Source organism: Stegodyphus dumicola, chromosome 4, assembly GCF_044657685.1.
Source record: "Stegodyphus dumicola isolate Sdum_Otavi_A_Nest chromosome 4, ASM4465768v1".
NCBI lineage: Eukaryota > Metazoa > Arthropoda > Arachnida > Araneae > Eresidae > Stegodyphus > Stegodyphus dumicola.
In genome coordinates, this window is record NC_140771.1 from 14,188,978 (window position 1) to 14,211,174 (window position 22,197).

Consider the following 22,197-nt stretch of genomic DNA (forward strand, 5'->3'; position numbering starts at 1 on the left):
TGAATTTGCATCCTTCTTTTATACCTCATTTCATTAAGTACTTGCACACTCCAGACAATTACACAGATTTAATTGAAATTACTTCATACATGCTAGACTCAAACACACTTCCAGAGTGCTGATTGATAGTCTGGATTGTAAGAACCACTTATAACTCTCCCACCCCTGGCATCTTATATTCACACTATCTGTCTCATAGAAAAAGTGCTTTCTGCAAGATTTTTTAAGATCCTTGGGCTTTAAGATATTACACACATGGAGATATTAAAAAATTCCCCAGTGCAGCACTTTTTTTTCTTCCCAAGAATTAAATTCAGAATGAAATTAGCACTAATACTTGTTTATTTCATCTACTTGGATCAATAGATGAAAGGAAGAAATAAAATCTTAAATTTATAATATGTAATTCAATTGTGAATTATATGTAGCATTATATGCTTCAACAATGGTTTTTAAATAGTCACAGAGATACTTTAAAATCACTTTCTAATATTCAGCCATATTGTAAAATATTCTGTACAACACGCTTAAATATGAATAAAAGAATTTATTATTTGTAAAAAATGCAAAATATATACATATAAAGATATTTAAATACAATGCATTTAAACATTTTTCATTTTCTTTCTTTTTCCTTCTTTTTTCTTAGAATCAGACTTCCTCTTACTTTCAGTTTTCATATGAACTTGATCATCATCTGAGCTGGAAGAAGCTTCTAGATTTGGAAATAGAAAAACAATTGTTGTAATGAGCTTAAAATACTATAATTACCTTTAAATGAACCCAATGGTAATTTTAATTACACTCTGGCAATATATTATTTAATTCCCATTTACCAAAACTGAAATTTTTATTATTTTCTTCACTCTTTGGTACAGAAACTAACTTTTTTTTATTTATTTATTCTATTTCTTCTCTTTGGTTGTGGAACCATGCACCTAATACTCTGTTTTTGTAAAAAAAACCTAGTGCTTAATTTTTGTTTTGTCACTGTGCAATCAGTCAACAATTTATGTGTAAACTTCTATTGTGGCTAATTGATTTGCACAAAATTGAGAGCATATACACAATTTTTAAAGTCTGATAAAAATGTCTTAGCATAATTACAGAATTAATGTTTTCTTTTTTATTAATTTTATTATTTTTATTAATTATATTTCTCATGCTCATTCATATTTCTCACAGTAGAGTTTCGTATTAAATGTCTACAATAATGTTTTCAAAAAAATATCTCACTATTCAAACGGGACTCAATATCTTGGATAATGGGCAGACAAATTATAAACATTATAGTAAACATCTATGAGACTGAAAAAAACTTTGGGGCTAAGGACTTATTTTTGGTGAAAATAATAAAAAGGAGTGCAGTTTAAGGAATCTTCTCTTGTAGTCATGTTATTTCTTATAAACAGATACTTTCTATAAGTGCAGGTGTAAAAAGCTCAAATTGAATCAAATGTTAAATGTAAACATCAGTCCTGGAACTGGTTTTACTAAAGTGTTCTAGGAAAGGTTGAGGCAGTCTCTGAGTTTTTTAAATATTACTGAATGGAATAGTTACCAGGGAGATGCAAATAATGTAATGTACAAAATTAAGTAGCACCTTAACAAAGGACATGGTATGCATAGGCAGTTAGTGAGGAAGTCAGTAGATAACCATATTTTAAGAAATCAGAAACTCTTACACACTAAAAAATTTCAGTTTTGTATGAGTCATCCAAAGGTATAGTACAAGCAGCTTAATCAACATAATTTAGAAATGTTACTTCATAATTCAAATTTTTGGATTCTAACTTTCATTTGAAACATATGTTTTTAAATGAACAACAGTTCAAAAAGCACAGACTAATTCATAATTAACACAAGTTAGTTAAAATCATTTATATTTAGTTATTATGACATCTGAGTAATATGCAGTATGCTATGTTGGCAACATTTTATACTTTGACATGATGCAACTTTTTGCATTCCTCATATTACAAAAACAATACCCTCGCTACAAGTGTTAAAACTTAAGTCATGCATATTAGGTTGCATATTAATACAAATATGATTTGCTTTTCAGAAATTCTGGCAAAATTATGTAACTAAACTCTATTAGTAGTTAAAAAAATGCTCGATCACATAGCAATTATTTAGAACAGGTCCCCCCCTCTTGAAAAATGGGCAATAATTTTGTATTTGGGCTTGCACAGCTAGAAAATTAGATAATCCTGCATTAATATATATTATGCTCCCAGTAATGGAAGCTTTCATCATCTAAAAGCTGCCTTTAAAATGAAAATTTACTTAAAACTTTGAGTATTTTAATTAAAGGTAATCTTTATCACTATCCAAGTTTTAACTGGTTTTTGTAAAAATATCTTCATTTTTAAATCATTTTAACAAAAACCAAAATCTGTTTTGTCATAATTAGAATTATTGCTAAAAGTTGTTCCAAAAAGTTTACTTTGGTATAGGGTTGTAAAGAAATACAAATAAAATTGGATTCCGTTTTATTTAAATCAGTTTTTTTTTTTTTTTTTTTTTTTAAATCTTTTCTTATATTACCTTGTAATGACACTTTGAAGGTTTTTTTAAAAAATTAAACTTTAACTAATTAGTGTTAAGAAACATAATACATGTTTTTACATGTAAAATAACATAATAATTAGATATTATATAAATTATAAGTAATTTTATTAATTAGAATTAAAAAATATAAAGCAGTTTTTTTGGCATTTGTATTTTCTTCAATGCCTTATATAAACTTACACCCACGTATATACATATGAGGGAAGTAGAAGACTCTCGAAGTTTTATCTTTTATACAAATACAAATAAACAGAGTAAATACAGTCATAGGAATGGCATTTATATCTGCTCTGCAATCAACATAACTTTACCAAAAAACTTATCACATTATTTGATCAATACTGCATTTTGTGCTTTAAAAAAAAAAAAAAAAAAAAAAACTTTTGTTTTTTTGTCAATTTGCTGGATGCAATTCTAAAAGTAGAAAACATTCTTCATACCTTGTTGATGAAACACCTGTGTTTAACATATCAATTATGTCCTTTCCTTTATTTCCTATGCATTCATTTACAAGAATTATTTATTTTCACCAATCAAGTGTGGTAACTGAGTTCACTGTCCCATTTTGAAAAAAGATTCCACAGAAAGATTGAGCAAAATTATAAATTTCACTGTAATGTTTAACAAAAAGTAGCTGCGTATTTTTGTTTATTAATTCCAATGTCTATTCCATTTAGGTGGCAAGTAAAGCTCCATTTTGCAATTTAAATAATTGTACACATTCTTTACCAAGACATTTTAATCTGTTTTCAAGATCTTTTCAAACTTTATCAGCTTCAATGCTGTAATTATTCTTATGGATTTCATCAAATGACTGAAATGAGCCTCAAAGTAAGAGATTATCTACATCTTGATTAACTCCCATATTAAGAACTTTTGACTGAATATTTTTGTTCACTGCATCTCAATTCCCTTCATAATTTGCATTAGAGTTGCTGAATTTTTTATACACTTTTCAAGGAAGTCACATGCTTAATTCCAACATTATTCAGATGGTTATACTTAAATGATTTCCATTGTATTCATTAAATCTGGCTCAGGAAAACTGGTTACTTCAAAAATATTTTATGACTTGAATAACACGCTCAGTAACATCTGACATACTTAGATCTTTGCTTAGTAAATTAAGTAAATGCACTAAATAACCGTAAGATATAAGTTGAAAATTGCTTACTAATTTTTTTTCGAATTTTTATTTTTGCCTTATTTGCTACAAAACTATGAATTTGACAATTAAATTTGTTTTTACTTTTTTGATGGCATTAGTAGTGAAATTTCGCTAGTCATGTGGTATTAATGATTCTATTAAATGTACATCAAGTAGGGAGGGGAGACCAAACTCTGTATCTCTGAATTTACTGAGCCAGTTGTCAACACTGACTTAGGATAAATATTAGATTTACATATAGCTTTGTTTTAACATATGTATTTTGACACAAGATTGGACATTTTCTGAAATGATCTACCTTTTTTTTTTTTTTTTTTTTTTTTTTTTTAATATATATATAATTCGATCCTATGCCTCAAATTATGCAGAAGTGCCAAGTTTTGTAAAAAATTGCATACATAGTTTTTAAAAAATTATTCTCAAAATTTTAGCTCCTCAGTGTGAATTTGATATATATATATATTTATTAATATCTATTTTTTTATTAAACTTGCTTGATTTCTTCTTTCAAAATTTGAAATTCAGGTTCAATCTAAGTAAAATTCACATTTTTGTATAATTTATTTTTTAATAATATTCATAAATTTTCCAATAAAAAATTTGAATTATAACCCATAAAATTTTTTGCCATCATCTTAAAAGTATTTATTTTAAGGCATACCTGGGGAAAAAATTAGTTTTTTATTCAAAATTTCCTAAAATATTTGTGAATTTATACATCAGCAGGTTTTGAAATTTATCATATTTGTTACATGTGATAATAACACCAAAATGGTTTATACACTTTGTTATAAACTTCAGTGAATTACAACAGTTAATTTTAACCTTAAATTTCTAAATCAATTTTTAATTTTAATGAAGATCATTCATGGGAAATCTCTTTTTTCATTTATATTAATAATGCATATTAAATACTTATTAATAATACATAAAAAGGTACTTTTTTAATTTATAAAAAACATTTCTCAAAAGTTTAAAGGATTGCTCCCTACACCATTTTATTCTCTGCTATTTTACTTCATTTTATATGCAATGAAATTTAATTTGCTGATTTTAAAATTATGCATCATATATGCATTCAATGTTGTTTAGATGGTACAGTGGTTAGGGAAGCCAACTACGGTTCCGAAGGGCCCGGGTTCGAATCTCGGAGAAGACATGGATATTTGTAAATGTATAGTGTCGGTGCGGCATCGCGGCACTCTAAATATGCGGAGAGCCATAAGTCCTTTCATGTGGATTGGTGGAAGAGAAGAAGGATGTGAGACCCCCAGATTTCCACCCCCCCCCGGTGCTCTCCCTCAAAATTGGGAAGTGGAAAATTAGAAATACAACCTCTCTTCAGAGTAGGTTCTTGCAACCATTGTTCCATGTTATATGGACAAGAAAACAGCAACATATGCGTCTAATATTTTTGAACATGTTCAAAGAATATGTCAAAAATATAAATAAAGATGCTATCTTCTACTACAGAAATGTTTAACAGCTGTAAAATTTACTAGAATATAAGATTTTTATCTTCTCTTCTGTGTATAGCAAAGGCAAGAAATAAAAATGAATTTGAAGATGTTTTATGTCTAAAGAGATTTCATGGCCTTTACTGCATAATAAATTTCTTGAATGAACTGTTGTTTACATTTGAAAGGGCCCTAATTATCATCACAAATCTTTTTTTCAAAGAAAAATATATTTTTATGTAAACATAGGATTTAGAACAAACACATTTTTAAACGTAAAACTGTGATTTGTCAAGAATTGAATTCTAATTATTATACTGAGTTTTTGGTTTCCTTTGTTTAAAAATCGAACATAAATTAGGCTTATTGGTTAAAATAAGGCAAAATACATGGAGACCATTTGCTTAAGAGAAGGAATGCCTTCACAGCGGACTTTTCTAAGGAAAAAAAGGCTCTCACTCATGTTGCACATGACGAAAATCATGAAAACCATGCAGTCAGCTCATTTGCCTGAGTTGGTTTGCAAGACAGTCTTTAACAGCTTGGCTACTAGTCGACACATTTAAATTAAAAGCCAGATTAATAGATTCGTAAAGCATCTTATCTTAATTAACCATAGCAACATAAAAAGTTTGTAGCAAAAAATAAACTTATCTACTTGAAGACCTATTTCAGATTCTGGGGGTAATGATGTTTTTACAATATGCTTATTTAGATTCGAATTAGTGCACAAATCATCTTTATGCTTCAGTTTACACAGTCATGAGAGAGAGATATTTTCTTACATTGAACTAACATAGCTTATTATACACTAAACAGCCATTGAAATTGCAAGAGTATGAAGGAAAGAAAATAGAAAAAAGATATTTATTGCATGTAAAACAGTATGGCATGAAGACAAAATGATTAAATTTGTAAGCCTATTGGAGGTTTACAGAGTTGCTAAATAAGTAGAAACAGCAGCCACCACTGGTAGCTAAAACGGCCCTTACCATTAGGCATGGAGTCGAACTGGGCAACTCATTCCATGCTGCTTCAAGTCTATGACTGCACTGCCACATTTCCTCAATGTATTAACTGGGAAGGGTGGTGGGCCAGTCTCTCAGCAACCCATGACCAGATGTTTCAATGGGTGACAGATTTGGAGACCGTGCAGGCCAGGGCAGCAGTCACATACCCTGCATATCGAGGAAGGTCAGGACACAACGCGCAACATGTCATCATTCATTATCTTATTGGAACATAACATTTGGAGGCTTCAAAGATAGGGCACAACCACTGGACATAAAATGTCACAAATGTATCCATCTGCATTCAAATTACCGTCGATCCGTATTAGAGATGTGAGTGTCGTGTACCCAATGGCTGGTGAAGAGCCCCTATGACAATATCAAATGCAAGTCATCAGAATACTGCGCGTAGAACCTTATGCCACTCCTGTATCCAGCTTTGTCGTTCGGCACACCAGAATCACTGTCTCTCTCTATGCTACATTTTTACGGGAAGCCAAAGTAATGGTCACCCTGCTGATAGTCCACGCTGCTGCAAACATCAACGCACTTTATGAGCTGATACTGGGCATGCTGCAAATATGCCCATTTCCCAACTAATGGCCCAAATTGTGGTCTTACAGTTTTGCAGGGCCAACCTCATAATATGTCTGTCCTCTCTGGTAATAATCATAGGAGGGAGTTCAGATCTTCCATGCCATTCAGCATGACCCTCGGCAATCCATTGATTCCATATTCACATGACGGTCAGTTGTCGACCAGTGTGACCAGCGATATCACAGAATGATAATCTATACTTTCGATAGGCAATGATCCTGCCTGTATCGAATTTCAATACTTGCTGGTAAGTATTTTCTCTTCTTATTTGAAGCATAACATGATATTCTGAGCAAACTCCAACCTCACAAAGCACTATCTGAAAGAGAAGTCCACTACACAACTTTTCTTTCATGCAGTACTTCAGATGTCGCTTCTCCCTCCTGTGTCATCTGAATGAGCTGAAATATTAGTCATTTGCATATCCCAACTTCTTCCTTTCATGCGAATTTGACGTTCGTCAGATCATTCCTTCTTGGTGTTGCAATTTTAATGGCCAGCACTGTATTTAAAAAAAATAAATAAATAAAAAAAAAAAAAAAAAATCCTTAAAAGTTTTTTTTTTTTTTTTTTAGTTTGTATTCAGTAATTAAAATCTCTTTGAAAGCATTACTTTAATCTTTTAATACATTTCCCCAAGATTAAAAAAATAAAAGAATATGTGATTTTAATAAATGATTTCCATTAATCTAAATCTCCTAATTATAACCACTAACACTCTGCTTTGAAATACAATTCTGAAAATAAAAATGCCATTAAAATATAATTATGAGTATGAAAAAAGATTTGAAAAGCTTCATTTATTTTGTAACTTTTCACATAACTTAAAATTTAATAAAATAAATATTAAGCAATTTCAAAATTGCAAATTCCTAAAAGTAAATAAGTAAGAAAACAATTAGTACTAATAAATATAATAAAGCAAAAACACAGAATGTAAAGCTTAAACAAATATAAGTGAAAGCTACAAAGAGTAATTTTTTTTTTAGATTTATCATCACAAAATGTTAAACATACCACCACCATTATTAGGTTCCCACAATGCATTTCTAACAAATCGCTGTGCTGCTTCTTTATTTAAAACAGGTGCTTTGTCTTTATCAGCAATTTCTTGTACTCTTCCCATGAAATTCTTATACCTTTCCTAAATTAATTAATAATGAAAATGAAATGAAATGAAAATACATAATAGAGAAGAGTTTTTTATGTATAAATCTAATTTTGAAAAGAAAATGTTTAACAATGTGAAAGTCAATTATATCAATTCATCTGACAAATGGCAATTCAAACATAAAAATATTCTACCGATATCTTCTCTGTATCAGCTCAATTTTAGTACATGTACTGCCGAAGTCTGTTTAATATAGCAAAAAGCATATCAAAGCTAGCTGCCAAAGTGAAGAGGTGCATTAGAGGAAGACCTCCCAAGGGAAGCTGATTCATATTTATGTTACACATGGAGAAACTCTTCCTTCCCCCCCCCCCCCCGAAAAAAAAAATGGAAATCATACAGCCAACACATTTGTCAGGATTCAAATTTGGCTTGAACAACTAGTGTTTAGCAATCTTATTCACCTGGCCACTGACATGCATTATTCTTTAAAACTGTCACTAATAATGGCGAATATAAAAAAAGTCTGCAGAAAATAAAACATTCATGCAGATAGCATAAAAGTGGTATTTCCCATACTCTCAGTCCATGGCATCTTTTAGGCACAAGTATTTTTTCATGCTGCCTACATCGGAACATGATTTACATTTATGTAAAACTCCATGCATTAAGTTTGGTCAATTACAGTGACTGAGTCACACAAAGTAAACAAATCATATATATAAATTTCAGAAACAATTTATGAATTAAATAAGCGTATAGTTTGAAAGCACCATATCACTAAGTACATAAATTAAGATTACGGGGAATAAATCATTCGGAACTACTCTGATATGCGCCCTCAAGGCAGCAAATTTCTCACCAAATATTTTTGGCGAGAAACTCCACGCTGCCATATTGCTATCTAAATTTTTTGTCTACATTTCGAACTTTAAGCCTAAAATGTCTCCAAAAACACGGTTTTCGCGAATGCAAAAACCACGTTTTGAACACACAATTTAAGCTAAAAATCCGAAACAAAAACAAAAAATTTAGATAGCAAAACCGTGAAGTTTCTAACCAAAATTATTTTACAAGAGTCCATGTACACAGCGATATGTTTTAATTTAAAAAAATATCTACGAATGGCACAATCTAGGCAACGAACGAATTTACGAACTACGCACACCTCGCTTTAATAAATTAACATAACAATAAATTTCAAAGAATACCATGTACACAGCATCCTGTTTCAACTTAAAAAAACATCTACGAATTGCACAATTTAGGCAACAAACGAATTTACGAACTACGTGCACCTCACTTTAATAAATTAACATAACAACAATAAATTTCAAAGAATACCATGTACACAGCGTTCTGTTTCAACTTTAGAAAACATCTACGAATTCAGGCGGTACGCACTAATCAACAAAATAACTAAAATAAATTTCAAACAATTCAAAAAAACAACAATAACGACAGAAATTCATACTAAAAAAACAATGAACATTACATTCTACAAAATAAGAACAAGAATAAAATAAAATGCACTTACCATTAATGCTTTTTCGAACAGCAGATATACCAATTTCATACCGCTTTTAACATACCGCCACGTAATCACTAGTATCGTATTTATATGAAAGCCAGACACACTATCCAGAAAATTCATACTATGGTTCACAAATAAATAAAATAACAAATAATCACAAATCCCTACTTCTATCACGCACAACCACTAAAAATAATCTCCCATACCTTCTTTCCACACCTCCAAATACCCATTGCCCCTCAACAGGATGACCACGACGATATTTCCTTATGCCGAACTTTAATTCAACAACTTTCACCATTAAATCTTTTCCTCCTAGCTTCTCAGACACAAAGCATAACAGGAACCAACGAACTCCAGCGAAAGACTTTTCAATATCAACAGGGTTGTCATACAACACGCAATCGCGCCAAAAACCAGCGCAGAACACATATCGCCACATTTGGTGAAATTAGGGTGTATATCAGAGTTGTACCAGTCATTCTTCTTTTTATTCTAAATCTTTTAAAAACCTAAAATTTAACTAGACACAGCCAATTCTCATTTCCTATGGATTTTCTCATCTGCTTTTTATCTCATAAGAAACTACCAAAAATCTACTGACATTATAAAAACAAATAAATTAATAAAAATGATAACAAATGTAATTACGAGGCTTGAAGATTACTACTTAACAGTAGATATTCATATTGCAAAAAATTCGTTTCCAAAAAATATTAATAAATAAATATAAAAAAGCAAGAAACAGATAATTTCATTTTCAACTAAAATTTATTAACAGCAGTGTTAATGTAATGCTGAAATGTCATGGAAACACAATCATACCTAATACACCAACAAAAAGGGACAAATCAGGGTTACTAAATTCTAAATTTAGTTTATTTTTTAATATACATTATCAAATAAAATTGTCAGTTAGCCATAAGAAGCAATGACAATGTTTTCATTTCAATTCAAGAATGCAGGCCAGTAACAGTGAAATGATATGAGAAGAGTGCATTTAGCTTCAATAGCTGAGCTGTCACTTCAGAAAGCCACTTGATATGCCAGTATATTCTATCACATGGGTCCATTGCAGGAGGACCCTAGAGAGAAGCTGGTGTTCTGTCAAACATGTCTGGACTTTGCAGATACTTGATGAACCACATTTCTGAGAGTATGTTGTTTGAAAAATAAGACCTCTGGCTTCATATTTTTAAGCATGAAATTGAAACTCAGAACAGACAAGCTACAAACTTTAACTTCAGTCCTAATGATTATGTTAGGGATAACCTGGGAAATAGTTATATGCCAGATGTACTTAACAAAGTATCACTCATCCTGACTGCAGCTGATCAGAATTTAACAGATAGCATGCACTAAAAAATAAAAAAATATCCATGATAACAGGAAGAACAGGACCATCCTTCTATAGATAATAAGACAGTATAAGGAAACTAAAAAAATGAATTCATACTGGTTTCTGAGTGTAGAATCATATTGCAAAACTTTAAGCTGTATTGCACTGTCCTATTTCATGCAATTATTTTAAAATTTAGCAAATAAGAGAAGTGTTTTTTAAGTAACAGCCGTTTCAAAATAAGAACCAAATGAAAGAAAATTTTCAAAAACCAAGTTTATTTTCAGATTCTACATACATGTCTCTTTTTTCAACATAGTTGCCAAATTTGTTTAAACACTTATCATACCTTAGAGAACTAGATTTTGAACAGTGGCCGAGCGGTAAAGTAGCCGAACACTGATAGTTCGGTCCGAGGTTCGAATCCCGCAAACGGGCTGGTTGCATGGGCATTTTCGTGGTTTTCCCCATGTGAAAAGTGTATACGAGCCAGTTTCCCTTAGAAAGTCCTCTACGAAGGCATCCTTCCCCTTTGGCAGATAGCCCTAGTGTGCTCTGCCATAATTTGAATAAACCAAACCTAGATTTTGAATACCCTCTTCATAGAAACTTGCCGCCTACTCTGATAAACAAGATGTCATTACCTGTTTTCACGTCTTCATTGTTCTAGTGGTTGCCGCCGAGATAACATTTGAGATAGCAGAAAAGGTGAAAATCAATTGGTGCAAGGTCTGGACTGTATAGGGCCCAAAACTTTCCAGCCAAAAGAGTCCAAAAAAAAACTCGGATCTGAGCTGTGGCGCGAGGCCTTGCATTGTCAAGGCGTAGTAAAATTCTCTCTATCAGCATGTTGCATCTTTTGTTTTGAATCATTCTGCGTAGCTTTCATAAGGGTTTGGCTGTTGGCTACAGCATTTATGGTGGTTCTGTGTTGCATGAAGTCGACCAACTAAACACCATGCCAATCCCAAAACACGGACACAATGATCTTGTGCTAGGACAGAGTCTGTTTGGCCTTGACTCTTACAGGAGAGTGTGTGTGTGTCTCCACACCATGGTCTGTTGCTTCAATTCAGGAGTGCCACGTCAAACCCACGTTTCCTCTCCCACTATGATCCGACTCAACATGGCATCGTCTTCTTTTTTATAACAAGTCAAAAAAATCAGCAGACACTCAAATCTTTCGTTTTTTTTTTAATCCTCCGTTAGGAGTTTAGGGAGCCAACGGGAGTGCAGTTGCTTAAACCTTAACTTTTCAGATACATTATTGTACACCACTGACCTACACACTTCAGGAAATTCATTTGAAAGAGTGCTTATGGTAAAGCGTCTGTTCTCAAGAATTTTCACTTTAACTGAACCGACCGTATCATCTGTGATCACAGATGGGCAACCGGAGGTGGACATTGTCGGGGCTAGCTTTGAAGTCTCTGACCCACTTATGCACTTTGTTTTTACTCATGGCATTAGCTCCATAAACTTCACAAATCTGCTGGTGAATATCTGCAGCAGACAGGTTTCTTGCTGACAAAAACATATCACTGACCATACCTTGCATGGGGCAGGCGATTTGATAATCTTGAACATTTTAAAGACACAGAACAGGCCGTACATGTTACCTACACACTGTAACTGAGCACAGTTCAAGGAATGGCAAGCTACAACGCAAGCACTTGTTTTGGCATGCGCACATAGTGTATACAACAAAACGGCACTTACTTAAAAAACACGCTACGTATATGTGATATTTTGATGCACGCTGCTTGAAAATGATGATAGAAGAAACCGTTACTTTTAACATTTGGCAGTCGTAAAAGCTGAGTGTAGTGGCACGAAAACGAAGCTGACAAAACTGAATTCGAATACTCACAATGTTTATTCTTCTGCACATCAAATCTTTTTTTTTTTTTTTTTTTTTTGTCGACAAGATACTTCTTGATCATAGTTAAATACAATAATTTTTATGTACATGGGTTAGAAAAATGCTACGTTATCTTAGGTAAAGAACAAAGGATGACAATTAAGCATAGCAGTCCAGAGATGTTTTGCAGGGCAGGAAAAATTAAGAAAAGGTGATGTAATTGCTTGCAAAGCAGTATTTATACTAGGCAGGTGCATATGTACAGCTAAGCTGTGATTGCTTAATTTTAGATTTAGTTCTCTCTGCAAGCAGCATTATGTAAGCGTCAGATGATTTTGGAAAGATCTTGAATTTAGGAGAAAAGATTAATTTAGGGGGAGGACATGACATTTTGAATAGTCAATTATGAGGTTGCCAATTATTTCTTGGTGTAGCCATAGTATTTTATTATATCTTATATAAGCATGATACTTCAGACTACAAGAAATATTTAGTCCAAATTAAATAAAACATATTTTACCAATTCTTCTTTAATTTTGTGTTCTTTAGGGTCAATTCCAAGTGTGACCAAGTACACTGCAAAGCAAAAAAATTCTTAAACAAATTGTACCATTTTTTAGCAATAATTAAGAATATGTACATTTTTAAGAATGTGTACATTAAGATGGATTAAGATTTTTAAGAATATGTACATTAATTAAGAATATGTACATTTGCAATAATTAAGAATATTCATTTTTATTATAACAGTTATTATGATATGAAGACAACATATGGTTGATATAGAAAAATTAAATATGCATACATATTGTTGCATGTGTACGGGTTCATTATGAATTGAATGCGCAAGTCCGATGAAAAATGAATAAGATTTATTATTATCATAAATAAATAAAACAAAACTCTTAAATTTCCTCAGATATTTGTGCAGTATTACAATATCTCACAGTAGTTATCTTTTAAATACTTGAACGTTCAACAGAACTTAATTCAAAACATCCGCGAATTTGCTACTGGCAACAAGAGCAGTTTTCTAAACAAATTCTTAAAACAACAACAAAACTAACTAAATTGAGAAGTTTTTCCTTCTTTTTACAAGATTTTAAATAGCGCGCGAGAATTTTCTGGAAATCAAAAAGATATTTATTTATTAAGTGTTAGATGCATGTGCTCTTGTATTTTTAATTTTCTGGCTTAGCTTTCCTTTGTCATGTGCTGCATTTCACGGGGAATAAAACAATTTAATTTATAATCTACTAACATTACCTATTTAAATACCAAATCCGTAACACTGCCCCCTTCCCAAGGACTGCACGTCCCGCGCAGTACAATCCCTAGACAGGAAGCCAAATTTACAACTAAGGTATAAATGCAATAATAAACATTGCATTAAAATAACAAATAACATGAGCAATAAATGCAATAACTAACTTAAACAAATCAAATACTAAATACAAGTCAAATCAAATACTAAATACAAGTCAAATCAAATACAAAATACAAGTCACATCAAATACTAAATACAAGTCAAATCAAATACACATTTAGAAACAAAAGAGACCATGGTCTTACACTATTTACAATTATTTACACTATGTACTATGGCCATAGTAATGAGCTAACCTGTCATAATGAACGACTTTAGGTTTAGAGTTCAAAGACTTACAGATCCGAACCACGACGGCATTCAGCCTGTTCAGGACTGAGTACAGACTATCCCAAGGTGACTGTAATTTAGGCCTGACTCCTTTTCGTCGAATTGGATTGCTACATATTACCAGCAGTTTGTGGTGTTTCTTTCCTTACATCACTTCACAGAATAATACAAATTGATGCATATTCAGTCTAAATTTTCAATACACTAACAAAAGGAAAATCTTATGAAAAGTTATTACTAAGCATTTTGTACTACAGACAGGTGTTTGAACTTGAAGGAATACATATTATTTTAACATTTTCTTATAACATTTTTTAATATTTTATGAGAAGAAGCACTTAATGCAACTGTCAACAAGAAAGTTAATTCAACATAATTTAAAATGGCAAAAATCAGTTCAAATACTTACTCCAAAATAAAGAATTTAAAGCATAGCCACAAGTCAAGTTTAATCTTGCTTTTTCAAGAGGACTCAGCTGAACAATGGAGAAAGAAAATATAATGATACTACAGCTTAGAATATCTTGAAGGTATTTTCTATTATGTAACCTTCTTAAAATATAAGAAAAAATGTGAAAACCTAATTTTATTAAAATTTCAGATGCATTTAAATACGATAAACATACTACTGGAAAATATTTTTACACTTGAAAACTTAAATAGATTTAAAAAAAAGTACTAATCTACCATTAATATTTTATACAATGAAAGATATCTAAGATCTCTCTTTAACTTAATTTAGATGAAAATTACTAATCTACCATTAATATTTTATCTAATGAAAGATATCTAAGAACTTATTTTGGATGAAAATTTACTATTTTTTTAAAGTCAAGAGTCATCATTCAACAAGTCTTCATTATAAAAAATTAATAGGACATTGAAATTAGCACAAATAACATAAAGAATAAAATGGTAGTAATGTTTTACATATACAGCAATGGCAACAAAAATAACTGGAAACCTTAAATCAAGATGCATTTTCAGAGAACATTATTTAAGTTTATAGCCTGCAATTTTCTCCAGTTTAATTCCAGGTAATGATTCTGATGTCTTAAACAAGAAATGCATTAATCATGAATTTTTATGAAACATAATATAATGATCTCATTTGCTCACAAAAAATGCTCAGTGTACTAATCCAATCCATCTAAATCTGAGGCCTGCATCCACTGCTAAATTCCTGGCCTAGAATCGCCAGTTTGCTATTTCTCATAGAGATGTCCAACTTATTGTAACATATATTACAGTGAAAGTCTTGGCAATTCCTTGGAAAATTTTTTAGATCGCATTACTGACCAGTTATCACCCTAGGATACAGAACAGCAATCCTAGAACTGGTTTAATGATGCAAAATGAGAAACTTGCACGCGAGAGGAATGAAGAAAAAAAGCCTGAAAATGGTAGGTGGGTTTAGTTCACTTTAGGGTACTTCTTGTATTATAGCGAAGTCATTGTTTCATTTATTGCCAAGTTGTTTTGTTTATTGCCAAGTTGTTTTATTTATGGTAGCCTGAGTAGTTGAATGTTATGGAAACCCTATTTGTTTGCATTATTCCGGGAAATTTTGAATCATGGGATGTTTTGTAAGGGCTTTTGTGGTGTGTGTTTAAGAAATACATTGCTTGTTTTATTGTTTAGATGGTAGAATGGCTGAATGTAGTAAGATTAATTTGAAGTTTCTGTATGATTTGGAACGAAAGGCAAAAAGTGCATTAATTGTAAATGAAGGTTCCTTAGTAGCCATTTTCGGGACAGTCCAGAACATATAGGATGTTTCTGACTCTTATTTTTGTGAATTTATGTGGTGACGCAGTTATCCAGATTCTAGTTCAGATAATTTTAGTAATGTTAATGCATAATCCTTTTTTATGTTATTTTATTGTTTGGTTTAAAATGTAGTTTATTGAGATTATGTATTTCTTGTTATTGGGTGCTCCTTTAACATTTTAATTGAAAATATATCGGTGTACATGGACAAACTCAAGGGAGAGGCAAAGCCTAGTTTGTGCAATTCTCTGCTTTTTTTTTAAAGTGAAAATAGGTCGATGTGTACATGGATAAAGTCAAGAGAGTGCCCGATGCCATTTTTGTGCAATTCAATTTTTTTAAGTGAAAATAGGTCGATGTGTACATGGGTACCGAGTTTGTGCAATTCTTTGTCTTGTTATTTTGGCTTTGTGTAGCAGCGATTGAAATCGCCACTACACAAATTCGATATCCATGTACCACCAAAAATCGCCAAGTTTCACTATTTTTGGTGGTACATGGATACCAAATTTGTGCAAGTCTTTGACGTTATTTTGGCTTGCGTAGCAGTGACTATGCAAAGCCAAAATAACAAGACAAAGAACTGCACAAACTCGGTATCCATGTACATATTGATCTATTTTCACTTGAAAAAAAATCCCGGAATTGCACAAAAATGGCATTGTGCACTCCCTTGACTTTATTCATGTAAACATCGACCTATTTTCACTTAAAAAAAACATCGAGAATTGCACAAACTAGGCTTTGCGCACTCCCTTGAGTTTGTCCATGTACACATTGATATATTTTCACTTAAAAAGTCAAAGAAGCACCCAATTTTAGAGGCAAACAAAAAATACATAATCTCAATAAACTACATTTTAAGCAAAACAATAAAATAACATAAAAGAGGATTATGCATTTAAGCATTACACAAAGCAAATATCCACTTACCTCTGTGGCACACAAAATTCCTTAACAGCATCCAAAAACTTCCTAAAATTATCTGAACTAGAATCCGTATATTGGCATCGCCACATAAATTCACAAATATAAGAGTAAAAAATATCCTACGTATGCCGGACTGTCCCGAAAATGGCTATTAAGTAAACCTTCATTTACACACCAGTCAATTAATGCACTTCCCCCCTTTCATTCCAAATCGCACAGAAACTTTAATCTTACTACATTCAGCCATTCTACCTTCTAAACAATGAAACAAGCAATGTATTTTCTAACCACACACACCACAAAAGCCTTTACAAAACATCCCATTCAAAATTTCCCGCAATAATGCAAACGATTATGTCATAATAGGGTTTCCATAACATTCAACTACTCAGGTTACCATAAATGAAACAACAACTTAGCAGTAAACGGAACAACTTGGTAAATGAAACAACAACTTCGCGATAATAATACAAGGGGTACCCTAAAGCAAACTCTAACCAATAAAAGTACTTACAGCTTTGTTATGAGAATTAAATAACTTCAGCAACTCTTTGAGAAGCAACCTATCTAGAAATGCTGAGCCCCTTTCAAGCTCTCAAAGGAGTATCCTGACTGAACCTTGGTCATAGTACATGTAACCAGTTTGCCCCCCCCCTCCAAAAAAAAAAAAAAAAAAAAAAAAAACTGAAAAAAAGAGCTAAGGTCATGTTTTGAATGACCTCTGCATTTACCTTTGTGACATCCTGATGGCTATCACTTGCTATAAAAATAAAGTGGTCCTTATAATAACTTATAGAAACAGAATTAGGTGAATCTTTGAATTATGATAACTTGGAGATTTTTTGGCGAAAATTTGGCGACCAACCCTGCTATAGCAACCTGCTAGTTTTTTTTAGGGGGGACGCCATTTTGTTTTCAAGAAGTAATGGCATGTTGTTTTTTTTTTTTTTTTACTCAACATTTTCCCCAACAATCTGCTAGCCGAATTACACTTATAGTAGAACTTTTATGGAACGAAAGTGTTTAATCATGATGAAGATTAGGTGCGAAATTGGGAGAAAGTGCAGAATGGCCCACTGCTTCGCACGTTTTTAAGAATTGCACATATGCGGTATCCATGTACACGTCGACCTATTTTCACTTAAAAAAACATCCCAGAATTGCACAAAAATATCATTGCACATACTCTTGACTTTATCCATGTACACATCGACCTATTTGCACTTAAAAAGTCAAAGAAAATTGACAAAAATCCAATTCTTCTTACTCTTGTAAAAAGCGCCAAACAAATAAGTGGGCGATTCTGCACTTTAGCAGCGAAATTGTTTCTATGTGTTTATTAGCTAAAATCACGATCAGAATTTTCCGGAAAATGTCACGACATGTCTCATGATCTCTCATTTCTCAGAGACAAAATAATGTGTGAATCGAACTGTGTACTTCTCAGATTATTGCTAAAGTTCTACCTAGTAACCTTCATCGCCTTACCAAAATGTCGCCAAACTACCTGTTACCATATTCCAAAGATTAGCCCAGAATTATTTTCCATTATACTTGTTGCTCTAATGATCAGCATTTGGTAATAAGTCTGAAATTGATTAAATAATTAAACACATATAATCTAATCAATTAAATTACTAGTTGATAAAACAGTATGTCACTGCACGATTTATGTTCTAAAATGCAACTGTATTTCTAAAACAAATTAATGTATTATGCAGGAAACTAAACTAAACTATGCAGGACAGACGATTTATTTAAAAGATTCTCATGCTGCTTGCATTCTTTGACTTCATATTTTGTTTTGTGTATGGGCCATCTTGATATTGTGCCTTCCAAGCGCCAATCTTGGCGTCAAAAAAGAATCGCCAAGAAACAAGGGGCACCCAATTGTAAACTTTTACCCTAGTTTCTAAAGTGTAAATTAATTTTATAAATTTAAAGTAATAAATTTTGAGGAAAATCTTTAAAATAATGTTTAAAAAATTCTTGAATTGCTACATTTGACTTAAATATATATATATAATGTTGTATGATCTTAAATCCATTTAGTGCGAATACAAGTTATTATTACTTGCACAATTGCTGCAAACTTAGTTAATAATAATTTATTTCCTAAACAGTATTGATTAATTGATTATATTATCTCCTAAGTTTAATTAAAGTAGAATTATTTTAAAAGTGTGCATCCATACTGGTAAGTTATATTTTGAAAGATGTTTTGAAGTAATTTGAAAGCAAAATGTTAATAATGTTTTAACGGGGACTGAAGTTAAATCATCCCGAAGAATAATATTTCAATTGTAAAAGGAAAAATTAAAACATGTAGTCATTGTCATTGATCGGAAATTAGTTGACTTTTCAAGGGGAACAAACCAATTCCCGTTCAATGAACAATAACTGATAAATATAAGTAAATACGAAAGTGTTTCGTCTTTACTCGAGTTATAAGTTAAAGCCAAACCGGCAATTCTAGTCAGGTCAAATATTTCCGCGAATAGTAGGAATTATGAGCCAATGCTGATACTCAAAGAACTTATTCTTACGAAGCATTTTAGTCAATTCAATTTGAAGTAAAAATCAATTGCTGTAGAGAAAACCTATAAAACTCGAGTAACTGTCCTCGACACTTTCATGTTTATGCATTTGAGTACTATATTATTTGTAGAAATTAAACATTGGAAATTTTCATTATGAAATCGAATTCAAAGTAAAGTTGAAATAAACATAGAAGATTATAAAAAAAAAAAAAAAAAGAAAAGAAAAAGATAAATAATGCAAACTTTGTAAAAACAAATCAAAGAAAATATAAAAATAATATAGAGAATAATATAAATAAGATCAGTGAATGTACATGAAGATATAAAGGCCAGAAAAGGTATTAAGTAACTTACATTCTTTCTAGTGGGGGAGTTGGCAAAGTGTTCTCTTCGTGTCTGACTCAGAAGTGTAGGGTGTCCGAAAATTCTTAGCGGCAGTAGGGGCTTTGAATAATATCAGTTGATAAGACTTGGGTGAAGTAATTTATGGTAATTTATGGTAGTGGGTGGGACTTGGAATTCTTGAGGGATGCATTTTGTGGAGTTCTTATCTGAGAGAGACCGTCTGTTAAGATTTTTTTGAAAATACTAGTGAATGGAAATTAATTAATTTCTGGCTAATTGTCCTGTCGCAATGATTAAGAATTTAAGAAAGGAAAAAGGCATTTTTACTGTCCAAGAGCTGATAGACAGTCTAAAGGCATGAAATAGGCCCATTTTTTTAGTAACAGTATAGTAACAGTATGTGTCTGAAGACAATTAGCTTTTTACAATATATACAATTGAGTAATTACACTATACACAAATCTTCCAACTAACAGTCATCCAACTTATACCGCCTTCTCAGGTTTAGGAATAAATTATCATATCCCTATCAGTTAAATGATTTAGAGTGAGTATTTAACGCCTGCTCTTTTAAGGCAATGGTTGATAAATTGAAAGGGAATTAGATTATTTTTGAGAATTTTGATAAGGATCAAAATTTCGCGTTGTAAATCTATTGTATCTGTGCATATAGTTTTAATTCGTTGTATTTGATTAATTATAGTATTGTTAATTACTTTTTTGGATATGTTGGAGTTCCAATTTATTAATTTGTTAGTATTGAAATTGAAGTTTCTTGTTTTGTCAAAAAGTAAAAATTTTTTGTAGTTAATGATTTGAAGATCTAGAAAGTCTATGCTATTTTGTGAATTATTAGTTTTATTAAGTGTGAGACAATTCAGATAAATCTCGGAGTGTTCAATTTTACCAAAATTATTAATTGTAATAAGGTCATCAATATATCTGTAGGTGTGTTTGTAGTAATTTAACTCTTGTGGTTGTAGATTTTTTTGGAAGTTAAATTCTTTGACAAATAAAAAGATATTACAGATCAAAGTGCTGGAATGTAAGCCCATTGGCAATCCTGTGACTTGTTTAAAAAGTTGATTTTGAAACTTGATGTAGTTATGAAAAAGTGTGCATTTTAGGTAGATTTTCCATTTGTTAAGAGTCATGATATTGAGTATATTAGGGAAAAGTTTTGGTAGATCAAGTAGACTGGTATAGATTTCTTCTAGAGGAAGTGAGGTATATAAGTTTTCAAAATCATAGTAGTTAATGTTTTGGATGTTAATGGTATGAATGGTATTAATAACAGGAGTGTTATTATGAATGATCCAGCAATAGTTATGATTAGTGTTACAATCATTGAAAATAAATTTACAGATTTTATTAAGTTGAATTGAAAAATAATAGTCTACATTTTTCTTGTAATTATTAGTTCCATAATATTAATATGTTCCATTATAATATATAATGTTCCATTATAATTAAACTTAGGAGATAATATAATCAATTAATCAATACTGTTTAGGAAATAAATTATTATATATATATATAAAGTACTTAAGGTAATCAAGTAACACGAAATAGAATGGGTTTTAGAATATAAACTACGAACTTCGGAATATCTAATTTATAAAATAAATTTAATGAACTGTAGCAAGAATATAGGAATCGTGTATTATGACTAGAGTAAATAAAAGTTAGTATGACGTAATACGAAATAATTAGACAATCTCTCAAGATTTCATATAAACCATCAGAACTTGGCGAACAGAAACGTAATAAAAAAACGACTTATTTCATGTGCTTCATTCTGTACGATCCATGAAAAAACTTATGTCAACAAATGGAAACAAGTATCCATTCTCATCAAAGATATAGTCGAAAGCTCGGATGGTACAGTTCAATTTACTTCAATACTAAATGAAATAATTGATTATCTTTTATGCTCATAATTTTACTCACAAGAATATTCGATTATAAGTACCAATTTACAGGGATGAGGAAGAAATTTTTACCTTTAAGTCTGTGGAATTTATATTTATCTCCTTGAGAGGCCTCAGGACTTCCTCCATATTTTTTACAGATTGGTGAAAACCTTGTAATTGATCTAGAATTTCATCTGGAATATCTATTTCTTTGTTATCCATAATTGAGAGACAATTTATTTGTTAAATTTAACGTCAGCACATTTTTCTTCACCGAACCACAACAAATAGACGAACTTCCGTTGCCAAAAGAGGATTTTTTTGATTAAAAGATTAATAGTTGCTAAAAGGAGCTGTTCCTAAGAATCTCAAAGAATCGAAGAAATACTTT

The 22,197-nt window shown here is 31.4% G+C and overlaps 1 protein-coding gene across 1 annotated transcript; it reads right to left on the minus strand.

Annotated features, from left to right (window-relative positions):
* Window positions 1–532: 532 nt before the first annotated feature.
* Rrp47 (Ribosomal RNA processing 47) lies at window positions 533–22,112 on the minus strand. The gene is made up of 5 exons (XM_035369973.2): window positions 21,897–22,112; window positions 14,718–14,784; window positions 13,172–13,227; window positions 7,824–7,950; window positions 533–715 (listed from the first exon to the last, which is right to left on the minus strand). Exons 1-5 carry the CDS (start codon window positions 22,026–22,028, stop codon window positions 606–608), a joined length of 492 nt encoding a protein of 163 aa, XP_035225864.1. The 5' UTR covers window positions 22,029–22,112; the 3' UTR covers window positions 533–605.
* Window positions 22,113–22,197: the final 85 nt, after the last annotated feature.

Bases quoted from the DNA above. Each gene is read 5' to 3' on its own strand.
- Rrp47 (XM_035369973.2), bottom strand. From the start codon at position 22,028: ATGGATAACAAAGAAATAGATATTCCAGATGAAATTCTAGATCAATTA. The intron at 14,785-21,896 runs GTAAAAATTTCT...TCCATTGTTCAG, and splicing joins TAAATTCCACAGACTTAAAG to CTGAGTCCTCTTGAAAAAGC. The intron at 7,951-13,171 runs GTAAAATATGTT...TAATTAATTTAG, and splicing joins ACAAAATTAAAGAAGAATTG to GAAAGGTATAAGAATTTCAT.